The sequence below is a fragment of the Lutra lutra genome, chromosome 15 (assembly GCF_902655055.1).
Source record: "Lutra lutra chromosome 15, mLutLut1.2, whole genome shotgun sequence".
Classification (NCBI taxonomy): domain Eukaryota; kingdom Metazoa; phylum Chordata; class Mammalia; order Carnivora; family Mustelidae; genus Lutra; species Lutra lutra.
This window is the reverse complement of record NC_062292.1, coordinates 45286670-45309700: the sequence shown is the minus strand read 5'-3', so window position 1 is coordinate 45309700 and position 23031 is coordinate 45286670. Positions and strand designations below refer to the sequence as shown.

The following is a 23031-nucleotide window of genomic DNA, read 5'->3' as shown; positions in this document are numbered from 1 at the left end:
ATATTTTTGGCAGTGTCCCACAGACCCCAAGGAGAAGAACAACTAAACGAGTTTGCAAGAAACTCTGCCCAGGTGTCCACAGCCTGCAGGGCGGCAGGGGAAGTTGAGACCGTCGTGCGGATCTGAGGGCGCACACAGGTGTATGCACACAGGTATGCCCATCAGGGCCAGGAGGCCCCAGAGCCCGGGTGCACCCAGAGGCCCTCCTCTGGGGGACAGCCAGGCTGCTGCCTCCAGCTAGTTTTTCCACACCTGCGCTGATGTCACTTGCCCTCAAAGTGCCGATCACCGACCAACTGGGTGAAAGGAGACTTTCTGCCTCGAGAAGAAAAGTAAATAAATGACGTCTGCAGGAGACTCACAAAGGCTTCTTTACAGCTGCGTCCCTGTAGAGCCAAGACCACCCGAGGTTTCTGGACAGACCCAGACTGTTTCCCGCTGACCCCCAGCAGCCTCTTCAGATGATACAAGACTTGCTCCTTGGTGACATGCTTGCTCAGCTCGAATGATGCCCTGTGGGCTCATCTAGCCTTCCTAGTTCATTAAGTGGTGTGGCAAACTCAACAATGGGAATTTTTCCGGAGAAGGTGTGTGAGTTTCGTGCCCCTCCCCCACTTGTGCCCCGGCAACCTTCAAACCCTGTCTCTTTCATGAAGATGCCGGCGGCTAGCCCACCCTTGGGCAGGTGTGATGGAAGAGCAGGCAACCCGGTGCAGCGGGGGTCGGGGCGGGGGCAGAGAGGGGGCTCGCACAGGTGACCTACCAGAAGCCATTACTAGAGGTCAGTAAATAAAAGCAGCTGTGAAGAAGGGACCTGCTATGTGACAAGCACCACGTCAACTGGTTTACATCCGATGTCACATTTAACTTAAATGACAGCAGCCTGAGGTCGAGATTCTTTGCCCAGTTTACACTGGGAGTAACTGAGGCTCAGAGAGGTTCTTCTGTACGAGGAAGGCCCTGCTGCCAAGAATCCAAGATCCATGGGGCGCCTGGGTGGCTCAGTGGGTTAAGCCGCTGCCTTCGGCTCAGGTCATGATCTCAGGGTCCTGGGATCGAGTCCCGCATCGGGCTCTCTGCTCAGCGGGAGGCCTGCTTCCCTCTCTCTCTCTCTCTGCCTGCCTCTCCGTCTACTTGTGATCTCTCTCTGTCAAATAAATAAATAAAATCTTTAAAAAAAAAAAAAAAAAAAAGAATCCAAGATCCAGACTCAGCTCAGCTCGGCTCGAAGCCGGTGTTCCTGCATGCCCTACTATAGGTTGCTGATAGATTCCCGCAAGTAAGATGAGCTCTTCTAGAAATCTGCAGTCCACTGTCTACCGCTGCCGTCATCTCTGAGCGCGCTGTCCCCCCCTCTTCTGATCCATTAAGTCCAAATGCTAACACAAGCTAAATGAGCCCACGAGTCTTAGAGGCAATGCAGCATTTGCCTTGACCTTAATGCTGCCACTCCAGGTCTGATTGATTTTCTTAAATCTATAACTCCTTGGGCTGAATAGCAAAGGAGCAAGGGAATGATCTGTTGAATAATTCTTGCAGCGGGGGAGGAGGAACGCAAAGGCAGGAGTGAGCATTTAAATTGAGAAACTCAACATCCAGCTGTCTTCTCAGTGAGGGCCGCAGTGTGTATTAGGCCATTGAGGAGGATAAATTATGCAGGCTGGCTAAGAGTATTTGTCTCCAAGTGGGGATTAGGTCTAGTTGAATTACAATTCCCACTTCTTAAGAGGTAAAACCTAGATCAGAAAAATCATATTTTCCAGAGTCAAGACCATGTTGTCTTTTAAACTCTGCTTCTGAAATCTCAGCCCAGAGAGGACTGTTTGGTTTCGTTCCATTTCTAAAAGTCAGTGCTGTGACCCGCTGGACATCCGCGCATGCCTGAATGGGTACAAGAGCAGCGTGGAGACAAGTGGGACAGGAAACCTCAAGGAAGCTTTTGTGCTCCAAAGATCCAACCATCAGCGAGAAGTGGCAAACGATCAGTTAGGGGACTAGAACCCAGGGCAAGGGGTTCCAGGCCTGGCTGTGCTGCTCTGGTCCCTAGCAAGGGGCCTTAGTTCTCTGAGCTGCTGCACCTGTGAAATAACCAAACTCCCTTCCCACTCCCCCTGCGCAGGGGTCTGGAGGGAGTACATGATATTGAAAGTAAACAAACATAAGTGCTTCAGCTCTTTGTCAGAAGGGTGCTACAGAAAGAGAAAACGCTGAGATAGCATGACAGAGCAGAAAGAACCATGCGCTGGAAGGCAGGTGCCCGGGACTATCCCCGTCCTGGTGCTGCCACCAGCTTTGGTTGGCCTCAGCTTCCTTTCTTTGAAAAAAAGTGAGTAGGAGGACCTAAGGTTTCACGAAAATGTGAATGCTACTGTCTCTCCGTATCTTTCACTGGCCCTACACTATGCCACTATCCTTTCCCAGGCAAGGACAGTTCTCCCGCTAGTGAGGGTTCAGGGCAAGAAACTGTGGCCCAGTCACTGCCTGAGGCTGGGCTCCTGTCCCCTGTGTCCTGGCCAGCAGTCCCCAGCCCTGCAGAGCCTGGATGTTGGGGTCCCGCAGGCCCCACCCCTGACCATCCAGGTGAGAAACCCCCTGCCTAGGAAATGTCACTGCGCCTGGGTCCTTGGGAGGCTAACTCCACACTGTGACAAGGTTTCACACCCCTCAGAGCTCCAGCACAGCAGAGTGGAAAACAGTGTCATCCAAGTGTCTGTCTTTCCCCAGCTCAGGGGCCCAGATTAGATGACTGCTCAGCCCTCGTTCTCAGCCAGCGAAAAGCTGTTCAGACCCACAGGCAGCCTGGGCCTCTGCGCATGTGCTTTCAGACCTGCCCTTCCACCTAAAGCTGGCAGGGTGTCCCCACCTGAGCTTTGGCCCCTGGAGGGCTGCTGAGCTCAGCAGCAAATCCCAGGCCACCATTTGGCTCCTGCACTCCCTTCCCCATGGGGAAGGCCACTTGGCCAAAGCCTCGGACCCCAAGAACCCCCCGAAGGCCCCCAGCTAGGGCACTTGGACCTACCGCGAGCCAGCCGGGCCTCATGGCAGAACCGCTGCAGGGCTTGGAGCCTCTCTGATCCCGAACGGCTCCTGGGGAGCCTGCGGAAGAGCCGCTGGAGCCTCGCCAGGACTGTTCGGAAGCAGGCAGGAGCCGCCTCATCATCCCAGCCCTCGGTCATCCCGCTGCGGGGGATCCGCAGCTTCTCTCTGGGCCAGCGGGGATGGACTGATGAGTGGAGAGTCTGGGGGCTCCCGTGACTGGGGATTTGCTCCAATCAGCCCAGCCCAGCTCCTCTTCCCAAAGGGAGTCCCAGGCACCTGGGACGTGGGGCCCGGGTACCGGCTCAGCCTGCACAGCGCCTTTCTCCTTCCCAGCTGAGGTCCCTTCCCACCACCTCCCCCAATGGAAAACTTTCTATTCCTGGGGCTTTTAGCTTGATAAGATAAAAATGCCCCCACCAAACAGGCTGCAGGAAAGAGCCCGCCCCAAGCTTCACTGCTCAGTGGTGCCTGTGAGCCTGAAAATCAATGTCTCCAAAGTTTCAACAGACAGCCGAAGTGACCGGTTATCTCACACCGTGAGCTCGACCCAGGAGCTCATTAATGGATTTCTTTGGGGATGGCAGATTAATAACGCTTTACCAGCTATATAGGTTCCTGGGGGAATGAGGGGGCTAATTCACATTCTCCCACACTAAGCCCAGGGGCGGGGAAGAGTGTCGGCTTTCAACCATCTGGGCTGGGAAGGAGCCTGTGAGCAGAGAGAGGTAAGCAGCGAAAAGGGGGAAGAAAGAGAAAAGAAGAAAAGAACAGAGTCTCTCATAAATAGGATAGAAATGTTCTCTTGCCTCAAAATGGTGCTCACAGGGTATCCCTCAACACTGACTCCCAGAAGCCACCAAGTCCTTAGCGGGGAAGTTCCCAGAAGCCCTGTCACCCAGGCTGAGATGGGCAACGAGCACCAGCACCAGACTGGCTGCAAAGCCTTCCAGGAAAGCCACTGGGGATTCCAGAAAAGGAAAGCCAGAGATTCCAGAACTCATCTGCCAACATCTGGCCATCTGCCAGACAAGGGAGGGCCATCGTCCTGGCCTGCAGAGGACTCAGGTGTGCATGGAAATAAAGGTGCATTTACACATCTGTGCTCCAGTGCCCGGGTGTTAGATCCAGAAGTCAACACCAGTGGGTTCAGGTGTGAGCTCTGCTAGACCTCCTGCAACCACCATCCAGGGTCCACTCCCCTGTGCTGTTGTTTGTCCCCAGGTCACAGAGAACACGGAGTGGCATCTGAGCCGAAGGCCATGTCCTCCAGCCCACTTAGAGAAGTGGCAGAAAAACCTAAGCTACACTCTGTTCCTCCAAACTGGGCCCCCCGTCATCTGCCCTCCTCCTAGGAAATCCGGGTGGAGGGTCCCCCTGTTAGATCACCCATCACGGCTGAGGGCCTCAGTATGTGGTGCAGGAACAATAAAAACTTGTTTGTAAGCTTGACAATAAAAGCTCATTGTTTGCAAGTCCTTCATTTAAGACAGAAATGCCCTAAAATGGCACCCTTCCTTAGGCCAGGACATTGGTTCTTTCTCCCTCATCCTTCCTCAGGGAGATTGGGCTGCCCATGGCTGCCCTCTAGTTTACCCAGCAGCTTCTGCAGAGAAGAGGCTGGTCACAAAATGACACTTGGAGCCATCGAGCAAGGGTTGGGAGATCCCCAGGGGTTCTAAAACTCCTGCCTGAGTGAGCCCTGGATGGGGTGGCATTCCCATTTCCACTCTCAGGGAAGGCAACACGCATGCTAGAGAACTTCTACTAAGAGTCACAGTGAATGGCGGAAAAGCCCTTCCTGAAGGTCCCCCTTTGGGCTTGAGGATTTACTGATCTCACTTCTCCTTTCTCCTCATCACAGAGCTGTTCTTTGCAGGTTAAGCCATCGGAGGAGCCAGCAGGAGAGAACTGGCAGACATGGGAGGATGAGCTTTGGGAGGCTCTAGAATCTTCCTTCCTGACCCTGTGAAAGCTGGACAGATAGAAAACTGTAGGGAGGGTCTAGGAGGAGCATTATCTGGGGGCTGGGGGCTTTATGCGATGAACTCTCATAACCCAGTGTCTAAGCACCGACCAGATGACCTGCCTGCTGGGGTGGGAGCCCAGCCAAGGCCCAACACAACTGGGAGAAACAGCCTTCCCTATCTCAAGGGCGGGGGCTACAATACATTCTTACCTTGAAATGCCCCATTCCCATAAAGGGAACTCCAGATCACTCTTGAAAATATTTGTCACCCTAATATGCATTTACATACCAGTTGTCCATCCCTTTCTCTCACAAATCAAGTTACAGCTGGGATCTGTTGTTCCCTTGGATAGTATGAGGGGTTTTGTTTTCTTTTAAATCCTTTCCTCCCTTGCAGAAAGGACACAATTGTTTCAACAGAAACCACAAAACCTCCAGCTTCCATTCAGCTTTGAATGGAAAAAACAGCTTCCTCCAAGTCAGCAAGGCGAGTAAGCAATGATACCCACATGTAAGACTGACCTGGAGAAACAGAGAGGGTCAGAGATAGGGTAAGAGTTGGGGCAGGGGGTTCCCCAGATTCGCTGGTCCCCATGTGGCCACACCACCGCCTGGGATAGGGCCAGAGGTCCATGAGGCAAACCTCGATTTATATTAAAGCCCCTAACCAGCCCTTCTTCACCCTAACTGTCCCTTCTGAGACGCAACCTGATTTTGCTGTGGTTCCTGGTCATGAACTCTGACCCTGGTCAGGGCAAGGAGGAGGCATAGAACAGGAAAAGACCTCCTACCTGTATTTCCATGCCAACAGTACATACTCCGATCACCAGTGGGGGTGAGGCAGGGCCAGAGAAAGACTTTCTTCTTTTAATTTGGGACGTAGAAAAACTTCACCTTTTGTTCAAAGATCTCATGATTTACGCATGGTGAAAATCTATTTAGAAACCACATGTTGAAAACAGCTTAAGTGCAGCCAATCCTCGATTATCCAGGCACTGGCTGACCGCCTAGCTGGCACATGGCTCATCCACCCATTGGCTCACCCTCTTTTTTATTCTGTACCTCTTTTTATGGACATTTCAGCATTCGTTGGTGGAAGGGGGGTAGACGAAGGAGGAGGACTCAATGAACTTGTGTGTTCGAATGACATTAGCTTATAAGGCAAAATGCTGTGTTGGGTTCTGGTGCTGGTTTTGCTACTTCCCATCTGGGTCATCTTCGAGCAGTCCTTTGCCTCCTTAAATGCTGTGTTTTCTCCCCTGTGAGAGGGCCATGATCCCACCAGCCCCAGCCCACTGTGCAAGTCAATGAAGAAAAAAAGGCTTCAGGGGCCCCTGGGTAGCTCAGTCATTAAGCGTCTGCCTTTGGCTCAGGTCATGATCCCAGGGTCCTGGGATCAAACCCCACATCGGGCTCCTTGCTCAGCGGGGAGCCTACTTCTCCCTCTCCCACTGTCCCCTACTTGTGTTCCCACTCTCACTGTCTCTCTGTCAAATAAATAAATAAAAATCTAAAAAAAGAAAGAAAGAAAGAAAGGAAGAAAAGGCTTCAGATGGGGCCAGGCCACCTCCACTCCCATAATTCTTTCATTCTCAACTCACTTTGTTTCATGTAAATACTCCCATGGGACACCAATTTGTATCTACAGCAAACATGAGGATAATTCTTTTCCAGAGCCAACATTCAGTAGAAACAAAACATGAAAGGATTAAAAAGTCAATAAAAGGGGGACAAAATACAAAAGGATTAAAAAAAAAAAAAAAAACAAACCCAGGGCAGCTGTGTGCCTCAGTCCGTTAAGTCTCTGTCTTCGACTCAGGTCATGATCCCAGGGTCCAGAGATCAAGTCCTACCTCTGGGTCCCTGCTCAGCAGGGAGTCTGCTACTCCCTGACCTTTAGGTACGACTTCTTAAAGGTCCATGTAAGCCAAGGTTTCATTCTCTAGCAGCCACTGCAGACATCTGGGTAAGACCTGCCCTGCCCTGGAAATGTTTGTTCAAGAAACAGGGAGGGGGAGCCGAAGGTGGGGTGCAGGCCCTCTCCGGCAGAATAAACATGAGCCAGCCCCGCTGTGGTCACAGCTGAGTGACAGACCCTGCTCCCTGCCTCCCAGTGACAGGCAGGAATGAACACACTGGACTCTCCAGCACCACCTTCCTACAAACCCCTCGGTACCATGTGAGCTCAAGCTTTTCTCCTTGATGCCCTCCATGAAGCCAAAGCGGTCGGTGTGGGTGGGTAGGAAAATCCTGAAGAAAAGCTGGGATGTTCTACAGAAACGAGCAGGCACCAGACCCCTCAGTCAGGACAGGAGAGTCTCCACAGGGAGGCCACGCACCTGGCTCCTTGCCAGGACAGATCCCTGCTGTTCTTCTTCCTTCCTGTCCCAAAGGGGCAAAATAGGAAGCCAACATCCTTGCTTGTTCTGTGGGTGCATCTCAAGAACTTTCTCTATGCCAAGAACCACAGGCAGGCAGCAACAGGCCCCACATGAACTCGTCAGCCACTCTAGCCAATGACCACACTATGGAGCGCTCTCGGGGTGCACTGGGCTCGGCCCAGGTCTCCTCTGCATGGTGTGTGGGGTGCTTCAGAGAGCACCCAAACATCACCCCCCCCCAGGCCTGAGTCAAGATAGTCTTAACCTCGGAACGGGGCCCCCACAGCGAGTCCCCCACGCGGATGTGATTCCACTTAAACCAGAGCCCGATGCCCTGTCTGACATCACCACTTTGGCCTCCTTGCTCTCTCCCCAAAGTCGAAAAGCTGGCTCAGCTCCCCTCCCAACCCTAAGATTCTGCCCTGAGCATGTGGCGAGAAGCTTGCCAAAGTCTCTTGGAAAAAAAACCCACAGATGACTAAATGCCCAGCCATCTCCCCCGTCAGGACTGACCTTCCCAGCCTCAGCGCCGCCCACCCTCCCCGACCCAGACAGCAGAGAGCCGGGACCCAGCGGAGCCAGTGGGTGGCCTGGGGGTGCAGACAGCATCCAGCCCCCAGCACAGCAGATCTCTGAGTGAGAGGGAAGGCTGGCTGCCGACGGAAGCTCGGCTGGGGCTGGGGCTGGGGGGTACGTTCCATTCACATGCTCTGCGCACCCACAAATATTCACCTGCCCAAGAATATTCACCTTGTCATCTGAGGAATGCAAACAGGAAGGGCCTCTGATAAGGCCAGAGGAGTATTTACAGCTTCCTCATCAGCCTTAATAGTACCCTGGTCAGAGCAAGAGTGGCTAGCTGCTCCTTCCATGGGGAAACTGAGGAATGGGGTGGGAGCCAGAGAGGTCTCTGCAAAAGAGCCCCCAGGGGCATGATTTCTGACCCAGAAATGCTGGGCATGGCCTGAAGGAGGGAAAGGACTGGACAGCCTGAGCTGGCCCCATGGCCTTCGAGGCCAGCCAGGTTCGCCCCACCTGAGAGGCTCTAACCTCGTCCTGCCCCCAGCCGGGGGGTCGGGCACTACTTCCTTGCCCACGTAAGCCCTGGGCAGCAGCATCCCTGCGCTCTGACCTCAGGAAGCCATTCCAAGGATGAATGCAGAAGCAAGCATGGAAATCACTTGGGCTCTTCAGGGAAAAGGCTCTAATGGCCTGTGAAGAATCCTTCCTATGCTCGGCAGAGGTGGGCTGGGCGCAGCCTGAGCCTCCCGCCCCTGTCCTCACACTCTTTCCTGACCCCCATGAGCCAGCCCTGGAAGACAGGCAGGGGACGGTCCTTTCCCTGTCACTCTGGGCAGACTTGCACAGGGCTGGGCCCGGCCTGAGTGACTGATAAACTTGGGAGGGGAGAGAGAGGATCCCAGACCAAAGCCTCAGCTGAGGGGAGATGTCAATTCACTTCCACCTAACAACTCTGCAGGATCAGCAGGAGAACACACACGTTCATTACCAAGTCTAATTAGGCTGGCAGACAAGTGGCATTAATCATTTTTGACTGTACCTGGGATTCAAGCCCCCTTCCCTCCATAATCACAAAATTTCATGCTCTGATGAAGTGGGGGGACAATTAAGCCCACATTTAATGCTTTCACTTTCATCTCTCCAGAAGACAGGAAGCAGGGAGAAGAGGGAACAAGATACAGCTTGGGGACCTCAGGAGGCCTCCCTCAGAGCATTCCAGATCTGTTCTCTGTCCCCAAATACACACACACACACACACACACACACACACACACACTCATTCCACTAGGACTCTTCCTAGAAGAAAACCCCAATTAGGGCCCAGGGCAGGGGAAACTGGAGACGGGGTTCCACTCTCTTTAAAAGCTCAGTGTCCTTTTCCCTAACCTCCCCAGCCAAACAGGGGCCCGAGTCTGTGAAAAGACTTCAAGCCACACACTTCAAAGCTGCTGGGCATACTAGACAAATAAAATACTTTCCAGGTGCCCAAGAGTTCTCGGGTCTGCTGTAGGAAAACTCAGTGTCAATGTCCAGTAACCTCTTCCACAAAGAAATCATGGCAAGAGGGGACTCCCCAGGATCCCGTGGCTGTCGCATGGGCGGTTCCAGTCTTCACAGAGAGGTGGGCTGAGCGCAGCCATCAATGAAGTGACAAGGCAGAGCTGGGAGGGCTGGCCAGGGGGGCCCTGTGGGACATCAGTCTCACCCCAGGAAGTCCTCTGTCCCTGAGGTTCATGGAGAGCACCTCCTCTTCACATCATAATTACACATCTATCAAGTAGGGGGTAGGATAAGGAGCCCCAGGGCTCCCCTTTCAACCCTATAATTCCAATCCCATAACACCTCAGAGTCCTGAACGAGGGACGACGGCTCCGGAGAAGCCCGTGGGCATTCACTGCATCGTGTAAGGTGTGTCCCAGCATCCCTCCTTGCCTGTGGAGTTGAACTTTGGTTTCCCCAAAACCTGGTCCGGGATGGCTTGCATACCCACAAAACAAGATAACGTTAGAAGGTCAACTCTGTGCCTTCTATAGAAGAAAGGGTCCAAAACCTCTAACGGGTGTTTACTGATCGCAAAGCCAAAGGGCAGCGGGTAACTCTGCAGGGTGTTTGCTGCCGGCCCTGCATCCCCGGAGTGCTGGAAGTGGGCCCTCACCACTGCTATTGCCCCCACCCCAAAACACACGTGCCCCCACAGAATCTCTCTCTCTCTGTCTCTCAGTATCTCTCTCTCTCTTCCAGTTCCCACTGGAGTTCTTCCCTTATCTACTAAACATGATTTTTTTTTTTTAAACACGATTTTTTAATCCTGGAAATTAACATTAACTCTGAACCTCCTGACAGGCAAATCCAGCCTTACCCAGAATCAGTTACAGACCTGGACATAGGGGTTAGGCTAGGTGGGAAGGTCTTTCACTGCAGAGGCAGGCAGGCAGTGGGAAGACAGCTTTCTAAAATTTTCCTTATTAAAACTCCATATTTCTAACATAGCTCCCACCCATTGTCAGCCTCCTGCCCAGACAGAGGTCCTTCCTGTACCACAGCCCTTCTGCTTGTTTCCAAGAGCAGAGAGACTTAGGAGGAAAAACAAGCCACCGCCTTCACCAAATGCTACTTACTGACGCTGCTCTGTGCCTGGCACTTTGCTGGGCGCAAGTGATACAAAGACAAGGCGCCAATGTCCCAGTGCTCTCGAAGCCACTGGCATTCAGCAGGGACACTCCTCAGCCACAGGAAGCAGAAGTGTTTCTGGAGGACAATTCAAACCCACACATTCTGCGATGCTCACGGCACTCACTTCCCTTCTTAGTTCGGCCACGCAGGGTTCGAGAACTGTACTCGCTGCTTGGAAAAGTGACCTCAGAGGTGTCACGAGCTCAGACAAATTGTGACAGCTGTTGGATGGGAGGGGATAACACTAACATTCATATTGCATTAAACGTTCATAACGCCTTTTGCCAGGCACTCTGTTAAACACTTTACGTACATTAATTCACTTAATTCTCACATTAACACAATGAAGTAGGTAACGTTTTTATCCCCACTTTTTTATAACAAGGAAGCAGAGCACAGAAAGGCCCAGAATGACACAGAGAGTAAGTGGCAGAGTAAGGATTCGAACTCAGGTCTTCTGGTTTCAGTCTGTTCTGTTCTCTTTTTTTTTTTTTTTTAAGATTTTATTTATTTATTTGACAGACAGAGACCACAAGTAGGCAGGGAGGCAGGCAGAGAGAGAGAGGAGGAAGCAGGCTCCCTGCTGAGCAGAGAGCCCTATGCGGGGCTTGATCCCAGGACTCTGGGACCATGACCTGAGCCGAAGGCAGAGGCTTTAACCCACTGAGCCACCCAGGCGCCCCTCAGTCTGTTCTCTTAATTGCTGTCTGCTGCTGCCTTTTTAAAGTCATATTTCTGGGACGCCTGGGTGGCTCAGTTGGTTGGACGACTGCCTTCGGCTCAGGTCATGATCCTGGGAGTCCCGGGATCGAGTCCCGCATCGGGCTCCCAGCTCCATGGGGAGTCTGCTTCTCTCTCTGACCTTCTCCTCGCTCATGCTCTCTCTCACTGTCTCTCTCTCAAATAAATAAAATAAAAAAATCTTTTAAAAAAAAATAAATAAAGTCATATTTCTGAACCTTGCTTTTTGAAACAAAGATAAAACACACCAAGCCCACCACGGAATGAGATCTTCAACTTAAAGAAAGATGCTCAGTGATTGTGGCCAGCTGTGTCTCCACCTGCCCACGGCTCATCTGCACCTCAGAACGTGTCTCAACTGTTCCCATCCAGCCACGGGTCCACAAGCAGTTAAATATTAATAATGACAAACACCAGCTCTGCTCCCTCTCTGGTATTCAGGTATCCCTGCTTGATGGAGTCCCCAAATGCCTTACTACAAACTAGAATTCCAGTGAACTGGATTTGCCAGGGTTCAGCACAACTAAATCCATGACAGTGAGAATAACGCCTCCGTCTGTGTTTAGAGAATCAGTGGATACAGTAAAGGAGCCTCGACCCTTGAGAGGGTGATCGTTGCCAAGACATCCATGGGCAAGTTTCATGTGATTCTACTATAAGGTCAGGAGCCTTTATGGAGTGACAGCAGTCCTCCACCCACAACACACGCCTCTCTAAAGTTTGCTCTTTCCTTTTGTCTTAGCACCTAAACAGTGAGTTCTGGTGGTGGAAGGAGCACCACGTCCTTTCCCCTCCAATCTTTCCCTTCCACTTGACACTGGCTTAGAATGTGAACTTTCCTTCCCTGAAGCTAGGAGGCACCCTGCCCAGCCTCTGCTGTGAACTGGGGGGGGGGGGGAGGGCAAGGTAGGGTTTTCCTGATAGGGAAGTGGCTGCTGCAGTCAGATGGGAGCCCCCGGCCTTTGGGCAAGAGGGAAGGGCCTTTGCTGACAGATACAACCCACACACCATTTCCAGAGACGCTTGTTAGGGGCTCTGCCCTCCTCTGTGCTTTGTACTTCAGATATTTAAACTATCTCTATAAACACATAAACACATGGATGTGGATATCCTCCACCAAATATGGCAACCACAAATATGGGGGTGGGGAGAAGGCACCCCTTAAAGAAATACACACACCTGAAAATAACCCCAACCTCCAAAAAGACTGCAAATTTGCTCAGTTAAGTCTACACCCTGGGGGTCTAGTGGTCCACAGTCCAGCTTTAAGAAGAGTCTGACTCCAAAGGAGGCTGGAGGGGCCTGAGAGCTCCGGGGAGGAAAGTACTGGACAGGAAGTTGGGGAATTTTAAAGCCTGAGGACTGGTGCAGTAACCCAGGAGGAGGAGGAGATGGAGGGGGAAGAGGAGGAGGAGGGGAGACAGGGCATTGCCAAATATTTAGAGCAGAGTCCAAAGGTTTGAGGGCCAGAGGTGAAAGGCAAAGGGGGGCGGGGCACAGGTCTGGGGTGACCTCAAGCTCACGTCAACCTTACAGCCCATTTCCATTCAAAGCCTAACCAGGTCTCTTTCTTGTCCCATCAGTGTGCCCTAAAGGAGAGGCGTACCACAGGGGGGCATGTGCCAAGGGCCTGCACCACCCGCGACAAACAAGCCATATTCCCATTAACGCTAATAAGCAGGGATCAAATGGCCATATCAATACCAGTCTCATGACCCACTGTCAAGAAGCTTCAACAAAAGCAAGAGAGTGCGTGTGAGACAACGGAATGACCTTGCCGCGGTGGTCATCATCCCCAGCCTGAGAGAGAGAGAGAGAGAGAGAGAGAGAGAGAGAGAGAGAGAGAGAGAGAGAGAGTGTGAGTGTGTGTGTGTGTGTGTGTGTGTGTGTGTGGCGGAGCGAGGTATGCACTTGTCAGGGAAAGGGGTATTTGTTAAACACAGCACCACCGTACCTGGGCGGTAGGCGGTCACTAAAGCATACCCGCCAGGCGGCTAAGAGCAGAGTCTCCCGGGCCTGTCTCCCTTCGCTGAAGTGGAGAAGGGCAATGCCCGTCCCCCGCGCCAGCCCCGCGGCAGCTCCCGGGCTCGGACTGCTGGCTTCCCGCGCGCCCCTCCCCTGCCCTGCCCCTCACACTCACTAGCGCAGCGCAGCGCCTGCCGCAGCACCTCTCGTCCGCACAGGTCGCACCAGCTCCGGCCGCTCCGCAGCGCCAGGTCGGCGAAGCTGTGACCCTCGCCTCGCTCCACCGGGACGCGGGGATCCTGCGGCTGCTCGAAGATGCTCCGCACGTCGCGGGGCCGGGGCGCCCCAGGCCGCCGCCGCAGTCTCTGCTGCAGACCAGGCCGGAGAGGGCGAGCGGGTCGTGAGGCCCGCGGTTGGGGCTCCGGGTCCCCCCGGGTCGCCCTCCGGGCGCCGCGCCCCTCGTGCGCCCCGGGCGCGGTGGAGAGGGGCGCGGGGGCGCAGCGGCGCGAGGAGCGGCCGGGGGGCGGCGGCGGCTCGGGGCCGCTCAGGCTCTGCAGATAGCGCGGCGGTTCCGGGTCCAGGAGCAGCCGGTAGGGACGCTGCCCGATGGCCGGGGACGCCATGGCCATGCCGGCCGAGCGGGGCGGCTCGCAGCGGTGGCGCGGCTCCCGAGTCAGCCTCGAGAGAAGGGCGGCCCCACACGAGCGCGCCTTTAAAGGGACCGCAGCCTGCAGGGCGGGGCGAGGCGGGGCGGGGGCGGGAAGACCCGCGCGCGGCAGTAAGGCGCCCCGGGGAACTACCGATCTGCCAAGCGGCGGGGAGCCGGGGCGAGCGCGGGTTTCGGGGTGTCTGCGGGAAGCAGACCCGACGACTGGGGCAGCTGAAGAGGAGTTGCTTTCGGGACCGTCAGCCTTCAGCCCTGCCTCCTTCCCTCTCCCACCACTTGGAGGTCCCCGCCTCCACCGCACCCCCGCACCCCAACACGCCCAGGTGAGGGAGCGGGCGGCAGGGAAAGGCTTGGGAACTAGCTGGGAATGGGTCTATGGAGACGTCCCTAGGCCAGGTGTCGGCGCGCCCCCCTCCCGCTTCTCCTGCCCACGGGAGGGTGTGCGCCCTGGCGCCCCTTCGCCGCCGCCTCCAGGCTAGCCGGCCGCGCGTGGGTCGGGCAGGCCCGGCCGGCGCTCCGGTTCCCGCAGCAGCGCCGAGTCGCGTGACTCCGAGGGACGCGCGACGGGGGACGCTTCCGAGGCTGACCGCGGGAAGCCGCCTCCGCGGCGGGCTAGGCTGTCCCCTGCGACTTTCACTCTTGCTGGATTTCCCCTCCCTGGGCGGCCCTGCCTGGCAGGATATTCCTTTCCCGGAAAACGGGGGTTACGTGATCCTGGGCCCTGGATCGGGAGAGCGCTCCCTCGCCCCATGGCTTGGGAGAGCTTGCCTTCCCAAGTCAAACCCGCCTCTTCCCACAGCTGCTCCAGGAACCACTGTGGAAACGCCAGCCCCGAAAGCCCCACGCCGCCTTAGGGACGGACAGCTCACTTGTGGGACCCAGAGACGGATTCCGTTCTGCTAGCGCCAGAGCCGGCTTCATAACTTCCATTTGAATGCTCTGATTTCACCATCTTGAAAGTCTTAATAATTTTTGAATTATTATTCAAAAATTAATAACATTTCGATAATTTCCAGCATTTTTTTTTCCACTGGGTCCCGCAAAGTACGCAGCCTGTCCTGATCGTCTCACGTGGGCGGGGAACAGGACTGCTGGGTCTTTAAACAGGCCAGCTGCATGATCCGGGGCCCTCTCCGGCCTCTACAGTTGTTTGTTTGTTTGTTTTTGTTTGGTTTTTGTTGTTGTTGTGTTTTGGGTTTTTGTGGGGGTTTTTTTGCCTGTAAATTAGTCTGGGGCTGGGAAGACAAGTAAATGCTTTTGCGATCCGCCACTCTGACGCGGTGATCACGGACTATCCTCTTACAACTTGGGGTTCAGTTTGGTTGATTTAACAGAAGTCGCCAGCCACCAACTTTGGAAAAAAGCTAAATTCCTCTAGACCTGAAACGCATCCTCTCCTTCCCAGGCCAGGAATGGGACTCCCCCTAGTGTCTGGTAGGGGAATCTCCACTTTTGTTTTTTCTTTCACCTTGGAGATAATTTTTAGGTAATTCCTGAAATTTCAAGAGTCAAGTGGTCAGGGAATTCCCAGACCGCTTGGGTCCATGGCTTTTCCTCCGTGGTGGCGGCAGTCAGAGAGTCGTCCTCATTTGTAGCGGAGGACATGTGCTGGGTCCCCGGGGTCTCACCAGAGGCTGGAACTTCTCACCTGAGGAGGGGATTTCCGGGCACAAGGGAAAAGAGCCAACCTCACAGTGTTCCAGAGCAGAAGGAACTGAGATGAGGGAGGGTGCACGATGAACCACCCCTTTTACTCCCCTCCCCCACCTTTCTGCTCCTCCCTCTGAACCTTGCTTTCCCTCTCATCCGTGGCTTCCAACTTTGGCGTGCAATCTGCTGGAGGGCTTGTTAAATCCCAGATTACTGGCTCCACCGCCGGAGTTTCTGAGTCAGTAGGAGTTTAGGGCTGAGGCTTGAGATGTTGCATTTTTAACAGATTTCCAAGTGGTGTTGCTGCTGCTACCTTGTGCCCAAGGAGTCCACTACTCTAGATCTACGGTGGTGATAAGGTGGGCTTCACCATTTTCCCGCCATGGGGCAGGTAAGCTTCAGTGGACACTCTGAGAAGAACTCATTAGGAGGGGAATTTGCTATCCCTGAATGCCTTCTGCTCAATGTTCATGCAGGAAAGTACAGTTTGCCTTTTTGGTCACTTATTCCCACCTCTTCCACTTTTTTTTCTGCAAACAGCTTTCTCGGGGCTGTTGCAGAAACCTGCCATGCATATAAAGATCTGCTTGTACCCACCCCTCTGTTATCCATCCATCACCACAGGCTTGAGGCTCATCGGAGGAGATCACTGCCTCCCAGGAGGCAGGGAGCTGGGTGGGGTCCAGGGTGTGGACCCAGCCTGAGCTCTGGGTGACAGCTTGGTGTGGCAAGAAGAAAAGACCTGGCAAAGAGCACATCACTGAAAGGCCAGTTCTGAAATGCCATTTGTGAAATAATTATCAACAATTGCCATCTCTGTCCTCTGTCCCCCTCCTTGCCCCCCCAAGCATGAGTTTGGGCAGCCCAGCCCAGATCCCCTAGATAGAGAGTCTCATGGGATGAGTGCCTCCTTGAGCCCGGGGAAACTGAGGACCATCTAGAACAATCAGATGTAAACCCCTTCCCAGTTGTCTGAGCTGCACAGAAAAATTGACTTTCCCTTCCTGCTATAGCTCTGATATGCAGGAATGGGGGTGGCTGCTCTCAGCCTGGAATGGTGGAGGAGATTGTGCCCGGCCAAAGCCCTACACTTGGCTTCTGGGATGGGAACGGAGATGAAGAGGGAGATACGTTAAGTTCATGTAACCAACCCAAAAAGTTTATCAAGTTTATCTTAAGGTTCATCTGCCTGAGCCAAGAAATTGAGGTCAGGAGAGGTAGTTGCCACCCCTGACCCCCAACAGGAGGCTCCTTGCGTCCTTTGATACCATCTTTCCCAGCCCAGTCCCCTTCTTCCCTGAAGGAGCAGGCCCTCCCACAACACACACACACACACACACACACACACACACACACACACTCACACTCTCTCACACTCTCTCTCTCTCTCAAGAGTCAGTCCTCCTTCCCCAGAGAGGAAGTACTAAATAAACTCCAGTCTCACTGGAGGGTCAGGACGATGCCTGGCGTCTTGGAGAGTTGATGCTTGAGGTTCAGAATTGTTGGGATGCTCTTTGGTCAGGCAGGCCACCAGGGAAAGACCACAACGTCTGCCCAGACACCTCCACTGGCAGATTTTCCCATGTTCGCAGATCCTCTTGGCTCATAGCCATCGACTTTTTTTTCTGTGTGTGACTCACTCCCAGAGGAGTAGGTGTGCTGTTTTTATTTTGGACCAAGGGGAAGGATTATGACAGTCGTTTGAGTGTGTGGTCAGTGTGTGAGGTCACTTCAGAGGTGGTCCAGAGCGTGCTGGTTCCTCCATGGGGGGAGGGGGCTGGCGAGCTGTTTCAGGGCTGCCCTCACCCCCAACCACCACTGCTGAGCTTCCCAGTAGGAAGGAAAGGGGAAGGACAGAACGCATCCTGACTTTCTGAAGGGGAAGTTTTTGGTTTTGTTTGGCTTTGAGGCATCTGAAGCCACTGAAATCCCCAAAGCATGTAGGGGACCTCCCAGTGATTCTGAGAGACCAGCTGTTTGCATGGGCTCGCCGGGCCAGTCAGGACAGGTTAGGTTATGCTGCGGTAATAAACAGCCTGCAAACCTCACTGCCTTTAAACCAGAAACTTCTTTCTCACTCCTATGACTTGCCCTCTGCCAGCTGGCAGGGAGGCTCTTCCCCAAAGCCACTCAGGGCCCCGTGCTGATGGAGCGGCCACCACATCTCACGTTGCCAGCCATGGGGCCGGAGGGAAGCCAAGCGACCCTGGAGGCTCCTATGCATCGAGCCAGCCCCACAAGGGGAGCAAGAGGCGCAATGCCGTCATGTGCTCAGAATGGGGAAAGAGCTAAAGTATCTGGCAAACAGCACCCAAGGCAAAGCTTCAGGGGGCACAGAGCAGTTCTTCATTTAAACAGGTAGCTAAGTGAGTGGGGGCTGCTGTCGGTGCTAAAGGTCCAGAAGCGAAATGGACATGTTCCTGAAGCTTCCATTTGGTGGGAGAGCCAGATTACAACCATGCAGACATAATGTTGGTAATGTCGGGTCCTGAGTACTTTATAGTGAAAAGTAAAGCACGTTAAGAGGACAGAAAAAGTCAGGGTCAACTCTTCGGTTCGAGGGTCAGGAGAGACCCCTCTGAGGAGCAGACCCGAATGGAGGAAGCCCTGCGTCTGCCTGAGCAAGGGTGGGACAGGCTAAGGCAACAACAGCCCCGAACTTTCCGGTACCTTAGGAACAGGAGTTTGTTCCAAATGTGTATCCCCAGACTCCACTTCCAGAGATCCAAGAAGTCTGGGTACTGGCTGTGTTTTCTAGAAGTTGATTAAAGTGCCTCACCAACCCCACTCTGAAAACTGGAGCAAATGGGTAGCGGGGATCGTGCGCCCTGATGTAGACATCTGAGGGGAAATGCTTTCACCCTTGTTGAGCACAGGGTTATAGCTCGGCCGGCGACTTCCTTCCCTTGTTGGGCAGCCTGTTGGACCCAGAGCTCAGCCTCCCAGGGGGTCCAAGTAATGGGGTTCAGTAATAGGGTTCAGCCGGGGCCATAATAAAATGTTGTTGGAGAATTAAAATGTTTGTAAACGTCTCTCGTCAAATGCTATGTGTTATACATATTTACTCAAAAAATACGCATTCAGTGCTTACCATGGGCTGGCACTTTGGGCTTGATTGACTTGCTCTCCATGGCAGCTCTGTGAAATGGCTGACATTCCTATTTTACAGGTGAGAAAACTGAGGCTCAGAGAAGTCATGTGACCGGCCCCAAAAGGTGTCATGGTCTGGACTCAAACGCATGATTTTTGGCTTTGCACGACCCAGCTGGTATGGTAAAAAGGGCTGTGTTTAAACATCTCTGATCTCACTTTGTAGATGGAGTTTAAAGAATCAGCAAAATACTTCCCCATTTTTCTTTCCCTGTTGAAATCCTGTTCAACATTCGAGGTCCAACCCAAATGCCATGGAGCTTTGCCAGGGTTGCCCAGACCCGACCCATCACTCTTTCTCCTGGGTTCCTCCAAGTCGCTTGTGTCTCTAACCCTCACATCATCCTGATGTGAGTCACAATTACATTGTACATTTTGCCTTCCCTGCTTGGGTCTTGCTGGCCTCTCTGATCACACAGTCCAGGGAAAGTAAGAGGTGCTCCTCAGTGTTGAATAAAATGAATTCAGCAGTCAGCTCCCACCGGTACCTGATCCCAAACTCATCTCTTAACACCCTTTAGGCCATGGCCCCTGCAGGGTGAGGAGACCAGGAATTGCCTGGCCCGATGAGAACGGAAGGCACCCAGTGACCTGCTGGGGCTGGGTGACAGTGGTAGTGTCGGGAACTCTAAGACTCACGTGCATCCTCCCAAGTTGATGGTCACTGGGGGGGATTTCTTGCCTCCTGGGCCACAGGTGAAGGTTGGTAGGACCCCATCCCCACTTCAGGTGTTGGGTTTTCTCTTGGTCACCGAGTGCCACCGAGTGCTAGTGTTCCCACGGGTAACAGCTAGGTAGGTCCTTGACAGTACTTAGGACAAGAGGACAAACGAGGGTAGGAATTCAGCAGGGATGTGGGGGCTCCTGGAAAGGTGTCCCCATGCCGGGTGGGGGTGGGGGGGGCTTGTTGGCCAGGATTCAGTGGTGCCTCCCCCGTCCACCTCTCAATTACGGAATTTTTCCATCCCAAGTCACTCCGCCAGACTTATGATAAGCCCGGTTGTGTGTACGTTTCTTCTTTCCATGTGGAAAAACTCAGCTATTCCAGGCGTATTTGTCAGCAGCTTTTCCCCCTCAGCCAGAGGGGAGGCTCCAAGCCACAGCCACTTACATTCCAGCACTAAGCCTGCTTGGGGCCCATCACTGTGGCAGGAAGCCAGGGACCGGGACTGGGACAGACCAGTACGAGCACCGTGGCCTTGGTGGCCTTCCAGGCTAGCCCTGCTCTCACCACAGTACCCCTATGCCCACACACGGCCCACCCCATTCCTTCCGGGTCTCTATCTTGTTCCCCTCATCTCTGTCCCCTCCCTCCCATCCTCCTCCTCCTTTTCCCTCTCCATCTCTTTATCACTCCATTCCTCTCCGTCCTCCCTCCCACCCCCTCTCCTGTCCTCATTCCCATCTCTCATCTCCCACCCACCCACCCACCACACACACGCCATGTCTCTCTGCAAAAGGGCAGGGAAAGGACCCAACTGCTTGAAGGAGCTCCCAAGGGACATAATCAGAAGTAGCCTCGGATTACTTCCCTTGGAAGCTCCTTCAAGCAGTTGAGGCCTTGGCGTCCCCCCCACCCCCCCGCCACTGGCACCACTTGCCTAAAGGTTCTCTGCAAGGAAAAGGGAAAAGAAGCCGGGAATGCCATCCTGGGCAAAATCCCGGAGGCAGCTCGGAAGTGAACCCCGAAGGGCTCCTTGTGGAAACCCTTTGAGGCCCCCCGGCTGAAGTGAGACAGCCCCGTGACAGCAAATGGTAGGGTGCGGTGGGAGAGCAGTCGGGCCCTTGTGGGGGTCTCTGCTGTCCCCTAGCCTGGCTCCCCTGGCCTCAGCGGTCAGCTGGGGATGGAGGTGGGGGGGGCGTTTAGTCAAGCATCTACTGCGTCCTGCCCTTTGCGGGGCCATTCATGTGTCCTCTGCAGGGTGTTTGCAAACTCTGCCTCAGGGTTCTCCAGCATTAGCTCGTGTGAGAGTCACAGGGTAGCTCATCAACAATGCGGATTCCTGGGCCACACCCCGGGCTGCCTGGAATCCCGTGGGTGGGTCCCAGAAGCTCTGTTTTGAACCAGGACAGCCTCTAAAGAGGACACCGAGGAGCTCCTGAGAGAGACTGCCCGCGGCGCTAGGGCATGGAGGGAGGTACCAGGCAGCCTGCCCTTCTCCCGTAGGGACGCGCCCCTATGTCCTCCTAGAGAGGCCCATTTTTAACCAGCCCAGCCTGTTTTAAGAGGATGCTCCCCGTGAATCTGAATGCCATGTGGGTCCTTCCCAGACCTTTGTGACAGAACTGAGCCACTGCCTGGCCCGGCCCAGTGAGACAAGAGAATCTGTTTCTTGACCTTCCCCTGCTCAGGGGCCTCACAGCCAAGTGAGGTCAGGGAAGGCAGGGTGTGCAGACAACTCCCATGGTGTTTCAGGGACCGGTGGAAATACCTGACTTATTCTACGGGTCCCTTGGACAGCCATCACCGCCATTTCACAGCCCAGGAGACCGACACGCAGTGTTTCAACACACCCTCCACTGAAGAGTCCTGTCTTTAAAATCCCAGGTGGACTTGACATCAACCTGCACCTGTGGTTCCCTGAGACAAAGCTCGAGGTCTTTATCGTGGCCCACAAGGAGCTTTTGGGTCTGGCTTCTCCCTTTCCTCAACACCGACTTCCCACTGAGCTTCCTCTCAGGGACTCACATACCTACAGTTCCTTCCACACCACGGCCTGTGCTGTTCCCACTGCCAGGAATGCCTGCCGTGCCTTCTTTGCTAGGTAATTCCGCTCACCTGCGGAGGCCACACCCCAGAGCCCACATGTCCCCAAGTCCTTCCCTGACACCCTCCCAGGCTGACCTCAGCACAGCGCCATGAGACAGGGAGGTCACACTGCCGTTGAGCCGAGTGTCGCTGGCCCGGCCCTTTCCTCATGACACTGAACTGCCCCCCTCCCGCCTCCCGGTGAGCTCCTCAGGGGCAGGCAAGCCATGGCGGTCACCTGTGTGGTTCGGCCACCAGTGACGGCGCCTGGCACCCCGCGGGTGCTCAGGTCAAGTCTGCGGAGCCGAGTGCACCACGGACCTTGGTCCACTTCCTCGCTCCCTACTGACAGAGAATCAGAGCCTCTGCAGAAGTTGAAATGGGGGTAGGCATCCACGACAGCGCCTCTGCCAAAGCCTTCGAGTTCTCTCTGCTGGGCTTTCCTTGTGAGCGCACAGAGCCTGGATCCTGTCATCCCCCAAAAATCTGTGCTTGGCTCTCAGGGATCCCAGGCTCTTTTGCTGAGCCCCACCAAGCATGTGTGAGCCAGAGGCAGCCACAGCTGCCAGGGAAAATCCATCCTGGGATGTCCCTGTGGGGACTCTGATGAGCTAGAGGGGTCAGCCCTAGCTTCACGCAGGCAGAGAAGGCCCGAGGTTGCCCAGGGCCCAGGGGCACAAGGTAGCACCTGGCTCCAGGGGCCCCAGAATTGGAATCCACTGGGCTTAAATGACCCCATGGAGAGACACACACACACACACACACACACACACCCCAAATGGCATACATAAAGCCGCTTAGGCTCAGTGCTAGCAACCCCTGCCCCAGCAACCCTCTCCTGGGTCTTTAGAGGCTGCTGGTCTTTTCCATAGAGAAGCAGCAGGGAGGGCATCAGATTCAAGCACCTCACTTCTGGGTCATGAGGCAGTGCAGCCTCTGAGGACATGGAGGCTTCAAGAAGATGGGTAGGAAAGGTTTCTAGGGTTATCTAGAGTCAAGCATAATGTTGTTTTCATGCTTTGGTGCACAAATGGAGCTTCCCAGCTCCCTTCCTCCCGTAAGAGGGCTACTTCACTGCATTCTCCAGGCCAGGTGGAGAGCGTAGCGAGGTTAAGGGGAGGCTGGATGGAGTTCAGGGGAAAGACAAGTCTGTCTGAATCTGAATGTCCAGGCACCATTCTAGCTTCTAGGCAAAATGATGGGACACTCAAAATGACCCACAGTAGTGCTCGAGCTCAGTATTTAGGACACAGCCTAGGTTTTGAAGAGTGGGGGGGGGATGGGGAAGGGCCAGCTGGGGGAAAGGAATAAGCACTTCGACGGTGGATTGAAGTGGGGAGAAAAGAGAGATCTCCTTTCTCCCCCAATCCCAGGCCCCCTAGACAGTCCCCCAAATGGCTGGCGGCAGGAGAAGGAATGGGAAGACAAGCCCTCCCAGCAGGATCTTCCCTGAAATTAGGACCCATTTAGGGGAAAGGCAGGGATCAGGAAGTGACCGGTCCCTCCTGCATTTCCCAATCCTGTCCTC

The 23031-nt window shown here is 54.3% G+C and overlaps 1 protein-coding gene across 1 annotated transcript in view; it reads right to left on the bottom strand.

Moving 5' to 3' along the window:
* The window catches only part of RASSF5 (Ras association domain family member 5), a 65656-nt gene extending 51687 nt beyond the window's left edge, over positions 1-13969 (bottom strand). Inside the window, exon 1 of the mRNA XM_047705022.1 lies at positions 13463-13969. Coding sequence (XP_047560978.1) covers positions 13463-13916 — 454 coding nt within the window. The 5' untranslated portion in view covers positions 13917-13969. The remainder of the gene's footprint in view (positions 1-13462) is intronic.
* Positions 13970-23031: the final 9062 nt, after the last annotated feature.